General features: G+C 43.5%; 1 protein-coding gene across 1 annotated transcript; it reads left to right on the forward strand.

Annotated features, from left to right (window-relative positions):
• The first annotated feature begins 5971 nt into the window (after nucleotides 1-5971).
• Nucleotides 5972-19203, forward strand: LOC138283283 (gastricsin-like). Its single transcript, XM_069221304.1, has 9 exons — nucleotides 5972-6027; nucleotides 6593-6731; nucleotides 8371-8488; nucleotides 8911-9029; nucleotides 12462-12658; nucleotides 13659-13781; nucleotides 15861-16008; nucleotides 16397-16495; nucleotides 19051-19203. The coding sequence occupies exons 1-9, from the start codon at nucleotides 5972-5974 to the stop codon at nucleotides 19201-19203; spliced, it is 1152 nt and encodes a 383-aa protein (XP_069077405.1).
• The last annotated feature ends 975 nt before the right edge of the window (nucleotides 19204-20178 follow it).

Here is a 20178-nt window from a genome sequence, read left to right on the forward strand (position 1 = left end):
CGTTTTGTTCAGTGGGTGCTCTGCCTGCTATGGACCCCAGGGTCCGCACGTCCTTGGCGATGGCATCCCACAACCCTTTCTTCTGTGGGCGCTGACCTGCAGAGGAAACAGAGGGACACCATGAACCAGACAATCCAGCCTGTCACACATATGCCCTACAAGCTGCATTTGCCCCTCATCAGGCACACACATGACCCGTACCTCTGCATTAACACTTCCACCAGCCATACCCCCAAATGACACACTCCCAGCACACACACACACACACATCTACATGCAGCCATGTCGCATGCAATGTGCCCATCATGTACACACCTGTTGGTCTGGAGGCCCATACAACTGCCCATACAGGGGTAGAACCCCATCCACGAACCTCTCCAACTCCTCTGACGTGAAGGCTGGGGCCCTTTCTCCTGTTGCACGGGCCATGGCAGGTTCCAGACACAGGTCACATGCAGTGTCATCCTGTGGAAAGTCAGGAATCAAGTGAAGTGGCAGAAATCAAATGGCAGTCATGGCAGCGGCGGTGAACACCGTCACCACCGGTGTTCATCATCATTGGTTCCCATACTCCATAGAGGGCCATGTTAGCCAATGAGGAATTGCACGGTGGTGCAGACCGCCTCCCGCCATGACACGAATGCCAGCAGAGTGAGGTCACGTCCACCTGTCCCTGCATACAAGACAGGAGGTTGCCATATTCTACTGCTAGTACACATGTACAGATTTAAAAGTGCGTCATTGTAATTGAATTTACACACCTAGACAATTCCAGTGTCCAACATACAAGCATACTCTGTGAACACTGCTGTAGTGTGTTCATAGTTCCTGATGTCACTCCATTCTTACTTTTGAGTCCCTCAGGTACCAACCACTGCAGAGGAATAGGAGGAGGAGGCAAGCACCTGTGTACAGACCCCTTGTGGACTTAGCTACACTGGAGGACATGCACATCATGCTGACCTATCATCTGACCAGGGCCACAATCACAGAGCTGTGTGCACAATTGGAGCCTGATGTGCTACCTGCTATCCATTGCACAATAGTAATACTCCCTCTTGTGCAGGTACTCTCAGTGCTCTATTTCCTGGCAACTGGCTCTTTCCAGGTGACAGTGGGCTTGGCTGCAGGGGTGTCACAGCCAATGTCCTTGCAAGGGTTTTGTCTGTCTTGCTCAAACACATGTGCAGCTACATCACATTCCCCCAAGTAGATTAATTACCTACTGGGAAGGCTGGATTATATGCAATGGGAGTTATACCACATGTTATTGGGGCCATTGACGGGACCCATATAGCCTTAGTCAACCTCAGAGCCAATGAACAAGTGTACAGGAATACGAAGAGTTTCCACTCACTCAATGTCCAGATGGTGTGCCTTGCTGACCAGTACATCTCCCATGTCACTGCCAAGTATCCTGGGTCGGTGCATGATGCCTTTGTCCTGAGGAATAGCAGCATTCCACAGCTGATGGCACAACTACAGAGGCACAGAGTGTGGCTTATAAGTGAGCCTGAGTCCCCACCCAATGTATGTCAGTGTATGCCTTCAGGAGTCATACTCCATGCCATTGTGCGAGGATAATGTGTGTCCCTCACGTCTTGCAGGTGATTCCGGCTATCGAAACCTGTCCTGGTACCTGACCCCTGTTAGGAATTTGAGAACAGGGGCTGTGAATAGGTATGATGATACTGAGGGGCGCACCAGGAGGATTGTTGAATGGACCTTCGGTCTCCTGAAGGCCAGGTTCAGGTGCCTCCATCTGACAGGTGGATCCCTATGCCACTCCCCTGAGAAGGTCTGCAGGATTGTTGTTGTGTGCTGCGTGTTGCACAACTTGGCCCTCAGACGCCATGTGCCCTATCTGCAGGAGGAGGCGGGTGACAATGCATCTGTGGCTGCAGTGGACACTGAAGACAGTGAGGAGGAGGAAGAGAAGTAGGATGTGGACAAAAGTACACATGTGATACAGCAGTACTTCCAATGACTCTCAGATAAGACTGTTGAACTAAACATTTCTCCATTTCAGTGTTGTGCTATGTGGCTGTAGCATAATGCCAGTCACTAACTTTGCATCCCACCTGACTGTCACCTATGCCTTCCCTTATTGCATATGTCATTGCAGATGTTGCTGTGGTTACAACAGTATAATCCTGTGATGTGGACAGACTGCTGAGACACATTGGTAGGATGGTTTAACACAGAGGTCTTCAAACTGGGGGGCGGGCCCCCCTTGCGGGGCCTCAAGTGATCCCAGGGGGGGCGCCAAACTCTGGCTAAAATAAATATTATGCAGATAACATGCCTTTGTTTTAAGCAGAAGCATGTTATTGCAGTTTTAAAAAGGTAACAGTACTTAACTGCAATGTTTAAATAGGTTTAGTCCTATTTAAACATTGCCATCTTTCTAAAATAATTGTGAAAAATTCTGAGGGGGGCCCAATGTGTTTTTTTTTTTCAACTGGGGGGGCGCAGCATTAAAAAGTTTGAAGACCACTGGTTTAACATATTACTGGACATTTTGCACAGGTCCATGCAGTTCATTACAGTTCAATACATTGTACATGACCTTCAGATAAAGCACTTTTACTCAAGTTGTGTCCAAGGGTGTTCAATAAAAATTGGTTTACAATGCAAAGTGCAGTAGAGTGGGGTGATGGTTGGGAAAAGTCCAGTGTAATGGGCCAGTCTGTTTGTTTCACTGGTACAGTGCCCAAGGGCCCATCGGAAGGGGAGCAATGGCAGTTCTAAGTGGACAATGTGACACAGTGTGGAGGGCTGGCCAGTACACTGGCTAGTGGAAGGGGCCCGCTGGTGTGCTGTGTACTTCCTCATGATGTTGGCCATGTCACCCAGCACCCCTGCAATGGAGACCATGGTGGTAGCGTCAGAATTTTTTATGATAGTTCAGCGCTTTGCAGGATTAGCATAAAACATTCTGACGCAAATCCTGCAAAACACCCAGAGGACCATCGAAACCAATAGAAGCCTCCTCTTAATGCCTATTAGATTTCTTTGCGCCATTTTATTTACCCCCCCATGGGGGATCGCCCCTTTGAATACATTATGACTGGCCCAGGCATAATATAGCGCAAAGGGTTGCAAAGTGATGCTATTCATGCATTGTGCCACCTTTTAAATTCGGTCCCACAATTTTGGCCTCCCTGGGCAACATTAGCTTTAAACAATGACGCTAATGTGGCTCAAGGAGGTGCTAGGGTCTCTTAAATGAGCCACATAATGTTTAAATACATTATACGACAAGCAGGGTGCAATGAGAGGGGCCTGAGGGGTAGTGGAAAGGGAAAAGAATGAGGATTGGTAGGAGTACTAAGAGAGAAACACAATAGTATGTTAAATAACCAATATTTCTGAGGACTTTCAAAATACAGTGGGAGAAGGTGAGTGCATTTTTGTCTGTGTATATTTCAAAATTCCTAGTGAAATCAGACAGACATCTCACCATACCCAAATTACAGTACCTGTACCCAACTATTTATCACCAAATACATTTATTAGGGAGGTGTAACACCCCACACTTCCCCCCCTCCGAAAGCTACACCCCTGACTACAAGGTCTGTGAGCCACGTCATCCATACTGGCCGGAACTATATTTTAAGAGTACTTGGTCTGGAGAGCCACAGTCTCAGAATTTAAAAGGTAACACAGTGATTTGTGTTTGCTTTACTAAGAAAAGGATCTGAACGACAAAAGCAGTAACTCACCAAGCTATTGATAAAATATAAATCTGTGGCCTGCATGTTACACGTGCTTTGCGGCAGGCATATTAAACCTCAGTACTATTTATGATGAGTCAAAATTGTTACTAGACAACCCTCAGATCTCTCCAGCAGGTACATTATGCACCAGAGTTATCTTGACAGCTTTTATATTGTCTGAAACTTGCTGTCCATGGAACTCTGCAATTGGTGCTTTTAACAACATCAGATATTTCAAAATTCCATGCAGCTCCCATGTGCTTGACTCCCCTTGCAGTGGCACCGTTCCCATCGCCCTAAAGCCAGCGCTGCGTCCCAGCTTGAAAATAAAGTAGCATTTTCTCTGCCCCAAAGTGGAAAGGGCAAGCATCACTGTGATGGGGCATTCCTGGGGTAGCAGGCTACTGGCCAAGGGTTTCTATTGGTGGAGATGGCTGAGGCTCCACCAATGGAAACCCATCAGTACCACCACCATGGTGGGTGAGGGATGCCCCGCACTATTCAACCTCTGAAAGGCACCCTTAGGGGCATATTTAGGAGCCCTTAGTGCCACTGGAGCATCACTTTACATGACGCTCCAGTGGTGCTAAGCTCTGCTCCATATTTTCAAGGAGGTGTAATGCTACTTTTTGTGGCATTGCACATCCTGGTAAATATGGGCCCTTCTGACAAAGTTTTCTGGGTCAGAAGGGCGTGTAATGGGTGTTGCTGTAGGTGTGCCACAGCAACACTCATTGGATTTTGAAGCTGCCTCAGATTTACAAGATTTCATAAACCTGAGGCAGTGCCAAATTCTACCACCACCCCAGGGGTGGCGTTAGCAAGGCGCAACGAGGAGGAATACTTTTATTCCTCCTCGTTTTTTGCTTTTTCTATGTTTGCTGCAAAGAGCAAAATTTCAGAAATTACTGTTTATGTGTGAGAAGGTGTCTCTTCCTGCACATAATCAATCATATGAAAATTATGCTTCAGCACTTCTTGTGTGTGCTGCATTCTGCAGAAGTACCAAAGCGCCATTAGTGATTGTTTATGTGCAGGAAGGGACACCTTCCCACACACAAGAAATCACACCCATCAATGCAGACATCCTTGCACAATGATGCAAGGATGCCTGCGTTGGCAATGGCAGCTAAATTTAGTGCCTGTGCAGGGGACAACACAGAGGTGAGCCGTATTCAATTAAGTATGGCGCATCCCTGCGTTGTGAAAATGACGGAGCGCGGCGCTGCCAAATTTGGTGCAGCATTGTGCTCTGTCATTTTCCCATAAATATGGGCCAAACAATCAGACTCCTCAGTGCAGACATACTTGCATGATGGCTCAAGAATGTCTGCGTTGGCGCTGGCAGCTAAATTTAGTGCCAGTGCAGGGGACAACAAAGGGGTGTGCCAAATTCAATTAAATACAGCGCATCCCTGCATTGTGAAAGTGACGAAGCGCGGCACTGCCAATTTTGATGCAGTGTGGCACTCCATCATTTTCCTATAAATGTTGCCCTTAGGCTGTTGGGAGAATGGAAATGCAAGATTTCAGATTGAGGTTCTTATTCAAAACTAGAGTGTTAACATTACAAAATTTAAAGCTGAATCTTTTTTTTTTTTAATCTATGGAAACTTTTTTGTACAAATAGTGTCATGCCTTCAGAATTACTTTGCTGGGTTTTATAACAAAATAAACACAATTTGACTTTGAAATAAATTGACTGACTCCGCCACATCAGTAAAAAGTACTGACCTATGTGTATACCTCCAGTTTCGGGTGTACTTTCATCGACCTCTATATGACTGTTTTAATAAGGAGAAATGGAAACAATGCAATAGCGATAATGCTAACATTGTCAAAGAAAATAAAAGCACTACCTCAATCTACACATCAAGCTTTGAAAAGGCCTTTATCAGTTATGATTACATTACAATACAATAAATGGAAAGTTAAAATATACGTTGAATGGAAAGTAGACAACAGAGGCCAAAAGAGAATGGCTATCTCCTATTTTAATGACGTTAGAATGTACACAGGCGCGCACCTTTTGTCCCTTATCAACCTTTCCCCCTGCGGGCCCCAGATGTTAGCAGCTGCCCTTGAAGTGCGTGAGACCTTGAAGGATAATGCTGACGCACTACTGGGAACTTGGGCGGCGAAGGGTTGGTGCTAGCCCGTACTGAGGTGGTCCAGGCCTCCTATATAAGCTTGGTTGAGGCATTTCTTCTGCACTCAGCTTCTCCTGAGTTTGGCTGGTCATTTGGGTCACCATGAAGTTCCTCATCCTTGCTCTGGTCTGCCTCCAGCTTGCCGAAGGGCTGGTCAGGTGTGTATGCCCACAGTGCGGTTGGCTTTTCAAAGAAACACGTTGTAGATGGTACTTTAAATGGTTCTCTTGTCATACTGGAGGCCAGATGTATTTTCTTTATAGCATGACGATGCTGAACCAACCTCACTATTGCTTGCAAAATCAGTATTTCAACACCTATTTTGCTTTCATCAAAGTGGTCTGCGCTAGAGATCTGTTATGGATTCTCTCCTTCATTTGCAGCAGCAACGTCTTCGTTACTGTTGAATGGGACAAACTAGAATATTTGTAAACCTTTGCCATGTTGGCCGGTATCAACGGTTATAAGGAAAAAATGGACTGCTCATGAGGCTGTGATATCCTTTCTCTCAAGTTCTACAATATGTGAGACTCTGCTCTCTGGATTATCAGTTGCTCTCACGACCAACAACACCACTTCATTAGCTGATAAATTCTGATGCATTTTGTACTTGAAAGGTGGTTAGGACAACTGCTAATTTTTCTGGGAAGAGTGGTTGGACTGTAAGTGGTGGAAGAGCATAAGGAGGCCATTTCACGTGAGCGCTTCTTTTTCCTAATGCAGGATCCCTCTCCACAAGTTCAAGTCCATGCGGCAGGTAATGGCTGAACATGGAGTGAAAGCCCCCCGGGTTGATCCAGCAACCAAGTATCGCTTCAATAACTTTGCAGTAGGCTATGAGCCCCTCTCTAACTACATGGACGTGAGTGAAACTTTATTCACATTATACACTTTGCTTCCTCTATTTTTGCAGCTTCTTTGCCCTGAGCTCTTGTATACCCTCAATCTCTCCCTCTCTAAATGATCCCTTTTTCATCTTGAAGTTTAATTTTTCCAGTCATTCTTCACTGAAGCCAGCGGGATATCTCTAATGTTTATCCTCGTGTTGTAAAAATCGTTGTGTAACCTTTGGGTCACGGGTATGAGTCATTGCAGAACTAGCTCAGCCTTTTATCTTGCTGAGTCAATAACATCTCATTGGGGTAGGGCACTGTAACATCCATTCAATGTGTGTTCACGAGAAATTCTATTTGTGGTCTTTGATATACGACCAGTTTGTTTTTTAATTTAATTCTACCTTTTCAGTGTTTCACTTCCTCTTTAATCTTATGATCCTTGAAGTTGTCTCTATGGTTCTATAAATCCATACTAATGAATGTTTCTAAAAAAACTGTTCTATTCCTCTTTTACATATGTTCACTTCTCTAATGCTTTATAAAGTCACACACTACTCTTTTAATATTCATCATTTTCTAAGGCGCAAATAGGATCTAACACTCTATCTCACAAATGTCAACACTGTTTTATCTGGGAGACTCTCAGTATGGTGCCTTAAATTAAATGATTTAAAAAAAAAAAAAAATCCACAGTCTAAAGATATTGGGAAAAATATAAACATGTCTCCTTTTTTGGCTTTTAGGGGTTTGGAAATACTGCCATGAGTTCACTTGGACTGTATCAGTCTTGCTTCATCACCCTCCCTGTCTAACTCATTCTCACCGAATGATGTCTGTCTCTGTCTTTCTGTTTTGATTGCTCTTTCTTAAACTGTCTTGATCGGCTTCTCTCACTATCCCACCATCTCTGACCTTTCCGTTTCACTTTGTGCCTCACTGTCCCTTTCTCTCTCATCCATTGTCTCTGACATTCTATCTTGACCATTTTTCTCAAGTCCTAGTTCTTAGCACATTTTTTAAGCATCCCTCAAAAATCGTTTCCAAATGGGGTTTACATGTTAATTGTGGGACCAAGGGAGTGGGGCAACTACTCTAAGCGTCAAAGGTGATACGTAGAGAAGGCTTCTGACCACTGAAGTGGTGATGGATACCAAAGATCAACAGTTTGAAAGAACTGCCCAGTTTCTGCATTGTAACATAAGTGCATTGGGCCGTTGATGGAGAACACGAATCACAAAATAGCACCAGTGTGAAAGGAGCCCATAGCAAGGTTAGGAATGGTCTGTTGGTAGAATTGCACCACTTAAGCCATGCCAATATTTTTGAAGTGGAAAAACTGTACAATGTTTAAAAACATTCTAGGAAGTCAAGGAATGGAATAGAGGCAGAAAGCTGATTAGTGTTTTTAATTACCTAGTAGATACCATGGTAATACCGGAGACAAACCAGTTCTTCATTTTCAGAAGGTCTCTTTATTCCAAAGGGATTAATGAGTAGTGAACTCCACGCAACATAACTTAGTAACTAAACATTGTTATCAGGAGTAGTTGTTTCCAAACAGGGAAACTCTCGAATCATTAAGGTACCTCTTGCTGAGAAGGGGTTCATAAGGTACAGATAGAGGGGTTAAGGTGACTTTTTGCATGACCTCTCTTTCCTCCACAGATGTCCTACTATGGTGAAATCAGCATTGGCACACCACCCCAAAACTTCTTGGTCCTGTTTGACACGGGCTCCTCCAACCTCTGGGTGGCCTCCACGTACTGCTCGAGCACTGCCTGTAGTAAGTATGGAAATGCGGCCTTTCCTAATGTGAACAATGCACACCTACTTTTGAAAGCAAAAATGTTTTACCTCTGTGTTTAACCAGTTGTAAGTATAGATGATACTTACAATTCTTGAGTTGTGATCTTTTCTGAGTCAATGGTGAGTTGCAGGGGTGGCCGTTCCGGACAGTAAGGAAAAGAGAAGACGTTTGAAAACATGCTGGGTCCACTGAGGGGTGGTTCAGGTGGGGGACCACTCCGACTTTTGCCTGACATTGGAATGACACTTCTCCATAAAATATATGCCAGCATGTTCGAAACGTGTTTTATCTGTCCAAGCTGTGTCATATTTAGGTCGGTCGAGAAAACAGTCTTGAAAAACAGTCACATGCACCCTCCCCTGTGATGATTGTTGCTTTGTTCTGTTTTCTTGATACAGCCAACCACGCAGCCTTCAACCCCAGCCAGTCATCCACTTACACCAGCAATAACCAGCAGTTTTCCATCCAGTATGGGACAGGCAGCCTTACTGGCATCCTGGGTTATGATACTGTGTCCGTAAGTATCACATTAACAATCCACTACTGAATAGCCTTTAAAAGAATAAGAGCCAAAGCCCTAAATCCTTCTTAGGCGGTTGTCTTGTACCACCACCTCCGGGACTACTCGTTTCCATGACTAGCATGACCACTGCCTCCTTAGATGATGCTTTCCACTGTCTTCATCGTTAGCACTAGACCCATCTGCAAGCAGTGATAGCTGGTGAACTTTCAAAATAGTGGGCCAGGCATAATGTATGCAACAGTGCTTAATTTGTAAATGAAAACATGCCGGTGCCAAAGTCTTACTCTTAAACAAGCGGCTGCTGCAATTAAATGTGCAACCACGGAATACTAAGGCAGGGTAATCCCGAAACCATCTCAGAACTCTTCAATCTATTTACAGCCACTTCCTGCCCCTTCAGCTCACTCTTGCAGCATTCTGCTTTCTCCCATTGTGACACTTTTTCGTTTTTCTCTTTCTCCATCTTCCCCATATGTGTCTTTTACCCGCAGTAAATGCTTGAGATAGAAAAATAAGTACTGGCCCTCAAAAATAAGTGCTGGTGTTCCGCACCGGAAACATCAAGCACAAATTAAGCACTGGTCATGCCCAAGTTAGCTTTCAAATGCAAGTTTTAAATGTAATTCTGAAATACATTGATAAAATACAGTTATTTGGTCTGAAATATCAGGGTTGCCACTATGGAGGATAGTGAGGAAAATACAATTTGTAGCATGTCCATGCACCATCCCTAAAATGTAACTCATGAACCCCAAATGGTCTGCTATGTCTCAACGGAGTATGTGCAGAATGCTTCCTTGTCTAGAACCTCCTTAAGACCTAGTGAAATATATTGATGGAGGTGGTGACTGATTTTGAAGACACTCACTATCAAAAGGACCAAAAACCCTCACCTAATTTAGTGGCAAGCTTAGTCCCAGAGTATTTACTCATCATCCTGGGTTTTCTCACATTGCCCGTCTATGGCGAGAGCACCTGGCTGTTGTTTTGCTTTCACCTTGAAATCACAAGGAAACAGAAAAACGTGATATTTGTACAGTTTCTGAAGGAATACTGCCTGTTTATTAAAATTGGCCATGGTAGACCAAATGTGAACACTTTATTGGTGTATTGCTGGCTTCATGCAGCAAATTTGAAACAAGAGGGTTGATTATGATGCTTCATTTCATTTAAGTCAGGATGTGTCTTGACTTTTTGTGCCCCTAAACAGTCATTGGAAATTCATCAGGACTCATGGCCCTTGCTTACTACCTACCACTTGACTACCTATCTTATGTGGTCTCTAGTAATCTGCAGGACAAAGTGATTTGTTTAATGAAAAATAGCACTTATGACAGCCTTCGTGTGTTGTCACTGGTAGTATCATTCGTGAAACAGCATTATTTGAACTAATTCTCTACTCTGCCCCAGGGAGGTGTTCCATTAGTGGAGCTTGGATGTTTCCACGCAACAACCCATGGATTTTTGACCCATTCCCTTATTTATAATTACTAGTAGACCTTGGAATGCGTCAAAATGTTGTGCCTCCCCAGGTGAGGTGTAACAAGGAGAAATATCTTTATTTCTCCTTGTTTTTCCCCTTTATAAGTGTGTGCTGCATACAATGGGGAAAATGCCTCAGAAGATTGTTTTTGTGCAGGAAGGTCTCCCTTCCCACACAAAAACAATCCTGCCTGCAACGCAGACACCCTTGCACCTTGGACAAGGGTGCCTGCTCTTGGCTTTTGGCAGCACATTGTGCACCAGCGCAGAGGAAAGACAGGAAAGCTCTGTATATTGTTAAATATGGTACATTCCCACACTTTCCCTATCACTAGTGCAGCCCAGCAAAGTGACTTATTGTGCTACTCTGTATGTTTTTTTTTAAATAAATGTTCCCTTTAGTTGTTATTATTATTCTCAAGCACACAGTCTCAGGGACATAACAGGCTATTTGTGGTTAATGAAGCATCAGCTTGCCAGTTTCTTAAAATGCAGATAAGTCAACATGAAACACAACCCAAAAAGACAGTATTTTTTAGCAGAATGTCAGATTTCCATTTTAACGCAATACATAGTTGTCTCCGGGTAACAACATTTTATTTTCACCAGTGGCACTCACATGTTCTACTGTCACACATGGTAGAGTCTAAATGTGATATAATTTAGTACAATCATCAAATACTAGGGATGTTCATTTAATGCCAGGGATTTTTACCCTCATTACGTCAGTGATAGCCTAAGACATATTAAAAAAGGTCAGGATATGACAAGGCTAACCACTATTGTGAGAGTGTCACTTTTAAGTAAAGACTAGAAACAATTATGTCAAGAAAACCTACAGTACATCAAGGACGGGCTACTATTTTGCCAAGGATAGCCAGAATGTTTGATAAAACTGCCCACTATGCTAATTGCCAAGCACACATGCAAATTCAAAGATGGCCACCATTATGGCAAGCAGCAACAGAGATGCGGCTGCATAGCTACACTCACAATACACTGCGACTGCAGTCTGCCACTGAAAAGACTTTCCAAGATATTGCTACATCAGCAGTTCACCATGCTTAAAGTAGGTTGGGGCAAATGTGACTGGTGTATGCATCTGCGAATAGGAAGTGAAGAACCAGACATTTGGTGATTGGTGATAGATGGACGGTCAAAGTACAATCTGGGCTTAAACTTAACGGGAGGATTCTGCGCTCAGCTAGCGTAGGTAGCATGCATGGGCATGGTCTGCAAGATAGGATGCAAAAACATACAGTAACCCAATAATGCCTGGCCCAGGGTGTGTATGGCCTACTCCAAAACAAAAAACAATCAACCAATGGAGGCCCTGGGTCGGGTGTGATAGAGCATGTGTCGGGCTGGGTGAGAGTCTTTATTGCCCTGTGGTATATTCGTGACAATACCAGAGCCAGTGATGGATGGATGACTCTGGGGGGTCACATGCATTTAGGCCAAAAGCAATCTCTCTTTCTCGGTCTGCGGGTACGGCATAACTTGTTTACAAACCTAAGGAACAAACCATCTGGCTCACGTGTTGCTCGGAGCGCAAACTGTTCCAGTCTGTAGAAAGAATTGCTTTGCCTACGACAGGAACGTGCTTACACTATAGCAACTTTGGGTGCCCTGTTACCTCTTTCTCCTAAATGCACGTGTTTTAAAAATTAGCCCAATATTATACACCAGCTACTTATCTAGTGTGAAAATAAATTATTGATACAGCTGCAATGCATATCCTGTCATGTTCACCAGAGAACCTACACAAATCAAATATATACATTTTAAACAGAGTACACAGTGACGAGATTCATTTCTTCAAACTCACACCAAACCTTGTCTTCTTAGCTGTCTGTTTAGTGTATGCTTTCACATACATGTAACTCACCAGTGCCGTGCGATTTGATTTAAGCGTAATGATTTTTTCTTGGATTCATCCTTCAGATCCAGGGCATCGCAATCACACAGCAAGAATTCGCCCTGAGCGTCAACGAACCTGGAAGCAACTTTGTCTATGCTCAGTTTGATGGAATCTTGGGTTTGGCCTACCCTTCGATCGCAGCCGATGGTGCCAGCACCGTCATGCAGGGCATGATCAACCAGGGCCTACTGTCTCAAAACATCTTCGGCTTCTACCTGGGGTAAGTGCGTGTGAGCTCCTAGAGTTGCAATGGACATATTGTCAAGGCAAGTAGATGTGGACTTAAGCATAATAAATGCATTCTTACCTCCATGCACTGATCATCACAATGTGTTAGTAGCTGATATTCTGGATACAATATTATTGCAGGATGTTAAAAAGATATACTATTTTGACAAGCAACTGTGTACATTAATGCTGTATCCCTTTTCCTATTTTTGCTGCTACATAATTCTGTTTTGTGGTGTTTTTTTTTTTAATTATGGGGCAGATTTAAGGAAAGTGGGGTTACACAAGTGCAGCACCACTTTCATTGCGTCAATTAGCACCCCCCTACCACCACCATATGTGCACCGTATTTAATATACAGCGCACCAGGGCGCAGGGTAGGAGGCAATAGCATCATTTGTTTTTTACGCTATTAAAGTATTCTTTAGGAGTAGCGCCAACATTTCGGCACTACTCCTGCAGAGAACATGGGGGCCCAATATAAATAATGGTATGAACCCTTTTAATGCCTGCTCTGAGTAGGCGTTAAAAGTGTAAAAAAAAATATTGAAAGGAAATCTCCTAGAATTCCTTGCACCATTTTTTGGGCCACCTCTAACGGGGGAACCCCCCCCCCCCTTGCACTCATTATGCCTGGCACAGCCATAATGTGGCACAAGAGTTTACAAAGTGGTGCAATGCATGTGTTGCACCACTTTGTAAATATGGCACGAGGAAAAGGACACTTTAACACCGCCTTAGCATAAAAAAATAACGTGGTGGCGGTACTACGGTGGCACTAGGGGCTCTTAAATATGCCCCTTGGAGTAAGATTTTCAAGCAATGTGGGGAAGTGGAAACAGCAGGTGCCCTCTCTCTTGTCATATGAATCAGTGGCACTTATGGCGTTTCTTGGTGCAAGGAATGTTGCAGGGGTGCAATATTTCTACTGATATGTTTCATAACACCCAAGCCACGTCTCATTCATCTTATTTGTATGTTTTCTCTTGCAGCCAACAAGGAGGCCAGTCGGGAGGTGAGCTTGTTTTTGGTGGAGTGGATCCTAATTACTACACTGGTCAAATCACATGGACACCAGTCACGCAGCAGATGTACTGGCAAATTGCCATTTCAGGGTGAGGTTCTTCGAGATGAAATTTACTAGTTTGATTTGTATTTTTCATTATGGTTTTCTTCAGTTTCTTTCCATATCTTCATGAACACACCACAGTTAGTCATAATTTATAAACTGGCAGCCATTGTTTATCCTTATTTACACGGTTACACATGGATGGCCATGACAAACATTTTTAGATTTTACAGATGACTTTAGTTTAATATTGTTTTCATGGTCAAAAATAGATGACCATGACTTAACCTTGTTTGTGTAGTCTTCCAGGGTTGACTGTTGTTTTACCTGCTTTATGTGGTCAATTGTGGAGGTACATATTTTATCTTTTTTACAAAGGTTATGGCACAAGGATGAGAAGTTAGGTTACCACATATGCTCACAATTGATAAAAACAGGACTGCAAAGTTTGTGTGCACCTGAGATGCTGGATTTGCTTGGGTGACTGATGTGTGAGTTTACTCTGGGGATGTATAGCAATGCCGATTCTCCAAACTTGACTGTAAAAGAATCGAGATTTTATTAAAGAGAAGGAGGCTAGTATTATGCATAACTTCCTTCATTTACTACTCTGAAGCACTTAAAAGAAACAAAAAGAGAGTCACAACCTTATAGGAGCACACAATAATAGCATATTCCGGCCCACAGAAATACTCCATCTTCAATTTTTCCTCTTTCTTTTTTACTGCTCTGAGGTAGATGAGTATTCTATGCTGTCTTTGATTGGGATTTTTTAATCTATTAATTGTGTAAAATAATTGCATATATTTTGATGATAGAAGCATCAGGATTGTTGTTTACTAAGAGATTGCTTTTATTTTGTTGTCAGCCTTCAACTTACAAGGTATTTTTATTTTAGTACCTCATTTTTGTGGCACTTAGACAAAATTAAGATGTTAGGGTTGATAGAGTAGAGTGAATTAATTTATTAGCATGGGGTCCTTACCCGACTCCAATGAAGTGGCAGTTATTTGACTCATAGTTACGCTCACGTGTACCATCTGATGTGCACTCGAGTATGGGAAGTTGGAAGCTATGGTGAATAAGAACACTGCATCACACACAGATGCACTGATGTGTTGACTTTAAGGGGCAGATTTATGGAAAGTGGCGCTGCACTGAGTGCAGCGCCACTTTCCCTGCGCCCCATAGCGCCCCCTTAGTGGCACCTTGTGGGCGCCAAATTTAAAATACAGCACACCATGGCGCAGGGCAGGGGGCAATAGCATAATTTTTCGTGGCGCTATTGATGTACTCTGCAAGAGTAGTGCCAAAATATTAGAAGCCCCTTTTTAACGCCTGGTCTGAGCAGGTTTTAAAAGTGCCGTACAGAATGATGCAAGGAAATCTCATAGATTTCCTTGTGCCATTTTTTTGCCCCCCCCAATGGGGGAGCGTCCTCTTTGCATACATTATGCCTTGCACAGGCATAATGTAGCATAAAGGGTTACAGAGTGGCAAAATGCGTGCATTGAGCCAGTCTGTAAATACAGCATGGGGATTTCGGCCTCGGTGGGCCACATTAACATCAAAACTAATGATGCCCATGTGGCTCAGGGTGGCACTAGGGGACTATAAATATGCTCCTATGTTTTTTACAGCCGATTGTATATGTTTTAAAGTGTCTTCGATCGGCTGTGTTTTGACAGTTGAAGTGACAACATTGCAAGCACATACACAAGATTAAGGTTTCTTTGGTTGCAAGGATGATTCACTGAATTAGTTTATACTTGCATTGTATTGGAATGTAGAGAGTAAACTAACACTGGAGTTGTGTGTCACTTTCTACAAGAGAGAGAGGGTATGGTATCATGGTGAATGAGCTTACTCTTGGCAAATGTGGTATCATGAGATGTGCTCCTGCACTATGGCTGTGTGGGAATCCAGTGAGTGAGATTACCCAATGACTGTGGTTATTAACAGTGAGGGCACATACACTGGCGATCTGTGGGAATGAGTGGAGTGAACATACAGTCTATTGCGTGGAATTCCGGGAGTCTTATACTGGACCTAGATGGGATGATGTAGTGTGAGATTATATATTAAACAAACACAATAACCCCCTTTCTGCCATGTCTCTCAACAGTTTTGGAGTTAATGGTCAACCGACTGGCTGGTGTGGTCAGGGGTGCCAGGGAATCGTGGACACTGGCACATCTCTCCTCACTGCCCCTGGTGAATACATTGCTTCATTGATGCAAGAGATTGGAGCAACTCAAGATTCCAATGGTGAGGTAAGGACCTGAGATAATACCAACTCCTACACCTCTCCCATTTGTGGAGCATTCTGTAAAGGTCCATTTTTAATAACGACCTGCACATATATTGACTCCACAATAACGACTACCAACATACTTTTAGAGTAAGTAAATATAAGTTAGAAGAGTATACATGCACTTCCTTACACATGCTTACCTTGCAGAGATGGTAATCTTCCATGTTGTGAAGTGAATATTTGTGCAGGTTTATTTTATTGACATTAATATTCTGACATACAACCTGACGGAGGAAGTAGGATTTCTTTGTGGGTAAGATGACTTCTGCCCTTTGGTTTGGTCGTTGGTCTACATCCAGACAAGAGGAAAAGTGCTTTTATTAATGTTGTCATCTTTCTGTTCACAGTATGTGGTCAGCTGCAGCAACATTGACAGTCTACCCACCCTGAGCTTTACCATTGGAGGCACTTCACTACCCCTACCGCCCTCTGCATACATTCTCCAGGTAAGGTCATTGTAATTGCTTTCAGACATTGGTACAATTTGCCGGTCCTAGAAGACCCCATTACATTGCTCACTCTGCCTCACATAAAGCACCATGCAACTTCCGATTCATGGTTTTGTAAATAATGCACATAGTCACACCTGAAGCAGACTGTCATATATAGTGCACTATGAAACACCTGGAAAATACTGCCATTTCCAGTGTTCCTAGCATTCTTAGTTCATCCATTATGCATTGCATCAGATCTCTCATAAATTTCTATATTTCATGCATGAATAACTTCTCAGTTCCAGATTTCATCTTTGCATAATTGTTTGCCTGAATTTATAACCTGATAAACTTAAAGAACCAGAATGCAAAGAAAAAGCATGCACTGGATTACTTTCTCTTGCATGATATTTGGGAAACTTAAAAGATCTGTGATATTGTCCTTTCCCACACCGAGATAGCCATGCTATTTCTGGTGCTCCTGTCGCAGGCATTGCAGCACGTCACACTTATGTAGATCTTGCAACCTCGTGGGCCCCCTTCTGCACCTCGTACAAAATACCCATCTAGGAGGCAATGCCACCACTAGCAGTTTCTTTCATATCAGGTACAACCTGCCATCCTTGACACACCGTTTAATGCATCCTCTACCATGCCACACCAACAACAACTTGCCACTAGTGGAGCACTTGCTACATCTGGTGCCTTATGCCACACTGTGTGAGACGTGCAGCACCAGGTACTCACAATCTCCATAGTACACCTTGCAACACTTATTACTCTCTGGTTGTCTTGGTACACTCTGCTCTGCTCAGTTTGATGCACTCCACCATAATTTATCCAAACTTTGTTATTCTTCTTGTGTCTATCATATGTGGCAAACTTCCAGTCCTTATGCATCCCCCCACTTCAGTCACAACCTCCCACACTCATTGTGTATAACTACATTTGAGACATCCACAATACTAGCCACAGCACATTTCACCTGAACAATCTTGACACACACTATGAACCCTGATAACCCACACCACCCCATGATCTGGTTTGTGCATCCACACTGGCGTATTCTGCCAGATTGTTTGCCTACACAAAACAACATACTCTTGACCACTGCACTACACCATCATCCGGTCAAACCTGCTACTTCACCATATTATTTTGGCCTAGTTATGAAAACGATTGTTTTCGTTTTGAAGACCTGGATGGCAGGCATGCCCTCACAACCTTAATAGTCTTCATGCAACCCATTGTATACATCTGTTAATTATACCTGCAGTTTTATCTGGTCTGCTATACAAATTTGTACTTCACGTTCGCAAGGCAAAATAGCTCCGTCTCCCTTTATTTCTCTCTTCGGGCCATATTTATACTTTTTGACGCAAAACTGCGCTAACGCAGTTTTGCGCCAAAAAAATTAGCGCCGGCTAACGCCATTCTGAAGCACCATGCGGGCGCCGTATTTATTGAATGGCGTTAGCCGGCGTTAGCCGACCGGCGCTGCCAGGTGTGCGTGAAAAAAACGACGTACACCAGGCAGCGCCGGCGTAGGGAAAAATGGCGTTTGGGCGTCCCAAAATGGGGCAAGTCAGGCTGAGGCAAAAAAATCGTCTTAACCCGATTTGCGCCATTTTTTTTGGGCGCCCAGACGCCATTAACATGACTCCTGTCTTAGCAAAGACAGGAGTCATGCCCCCTTGCCCAATGGCCATGCCCAGGTGACTTATGTCCCCTGGGCATGGTCATTGGGCATAGTGGCATGTAGGGGGGCACAAATCAGGCACCCCTATGCCACAAATACAAATTAAAAAAAATACTTACCACAACTTACCTTTTCTTCCCTGGGATGGGTCCCTCCATCCTTGGGTGTCCTCCTGGGGTGGGCAAGGGTGGCAGGGGGTGTCCCTGGGGGCAGGGGAGGGCACCTCTGTGCTCATTCTGAGCCCACAGGTCCCTTAACGCCTGCCCTGACCCAGGCGTTAAAAAGAGGCGCAAATGCGGGGTTTTTTGCCCCGCCCACTCCCGGGCGTCATTTTTGCCCGGGAGTATAAATACCACGCACATGCCTGGGAGTAATTTTTTAAGACGGGAACGCCTACCTTGCATATCATTAACACAAGGAAGGTGTTCACGCAAAAAAATGACGCTAACTCCATGAACTTTGGCGCTATACGCGTCTAATGCCAAAGTATAAATATGGAGTTAGTTTTGCGTAGAAATTGCGTTAAAAAAAAAGACGCAATTTGGGCGCAAACGGAGTATAAATATGCCCCTTCGTCTCTCTTTGTCTCTCTCTCTCTCTATCCCTATCTTTTGCTCTCTTTCTTTCGCTCTGTCCAACTCTCTAGCAACCATGTTGTGAAGGTAGTTTGAATCTTTGGGCCTAGCACCTACTCCACGAATGCGAAATGACACCAAAGAGGCAATGCCCACATCTAAACCCATTTTTTCCTCAAAAAAGTAATGGTTCTTCTCAGATGCGCTTCTGTACCCCTACATGTGAATCTTTGACTGTCTCTCCGTATAAGAATATTACAAAAGCATACACGTCTTCTTCTCTCTTTCATCAGAACAATGGCGAGTGCTCCGTCGGTATCATGGCCACCTACCTTCCCTCCCAGAACGGACAGCCCCTCTGGATCCTGGGCGACGTCTTCCTGCGGCAGTACTACTCCATCTATGATCTCACCAACAATCAAGTGGGCTTTGCCACAGCGGCATAGATCTGGACCCTCTCTGACATCAACCCTTCTGCACGCTCGCTATTACTTCTTAACATCACTGCTGGACTTGGCGCTCATTCCAACCATGTGGACAGATTTTCCCTTTTTTGATTCAATAGATTAATGTACTGAGCTTAGATACATCACACTGATCTTGAACTTTTTCCTTAAATTAAAACTTAGCGTCGACCTACTCCTAGCTGTCTTTGAATTTTCTTAAGTGAGAGATTAGACCCGTCAAAGGATAATTTAAGTATGAAATTATGTTGAACTTGTTGAAAAAGAAAAAAATAGTTTGTGTTAAATAATAGAATTACCCCATCTGCTACAGACATGGATAAACAAATACAAAATATTACCTCATGTCCAGAAAAAATAGTCAGGTAATCAAATGTACGAAAAAGTACGAACATTCTTGTTAACATCTTCCACGTCCAGGGTAGTTTTTATATTTTGTTGGTCATGTTGCCTTTTACAAAATATATGTAAAGGTGATAGAGGACATATATAAAGAAGCGTTGTGCTTATACCTTCTGTCAAGCAAAAGACAACACTATGGGGTCGCTATTAGCATATTGAGTTATCTTTCGGTCCCTGTTACCAACAACTTAAAAATAAACAGAAGCTAAGAAAGATGTGCAGTTTTACAGAACAAAATAATATAAAATGTCACTTCATCAATAGATTTTGTTACATAACAAGATTAGTTATGACATTGGTTTATTAGTTCTCCGTCTTTTAATCCTATGAACAGCTGCCCTTGTGAATAACTTGTGAACACTGGAGGAGGGCTGTGAAACAGAGCTTTTGCTAACAAATTATATAGAATGGGCTTTGCATCTGCCTCTTTTAACAGCTGGGTTCCTTAGACATGGCTCTTGCAGCCAAAGGCTTGAGACTTTGTCAATCATGGTTTGGCTCAGCCCAATGCAGAGCATTCTTCTTTCACCTAATGCTCTTGACTATGTGAGTGTA

Source organism: Pleurodeles waltl, chromosome 3_1 (genome assembly GCF_031143425.1).
Source record: "Pleurodeles waltl isolate 20211129_DDA chromosome 3_1, aPleWal1.hap1.20221129, whole genome shotgun sequence".
NCBI classification, from domain to species: domain Eukaryota; kingdom Metazoa; phylum Chordata; class Amphibia; order Caudata; family Salamandridae; genus Pleurodeles; species Pleurodeles waltl.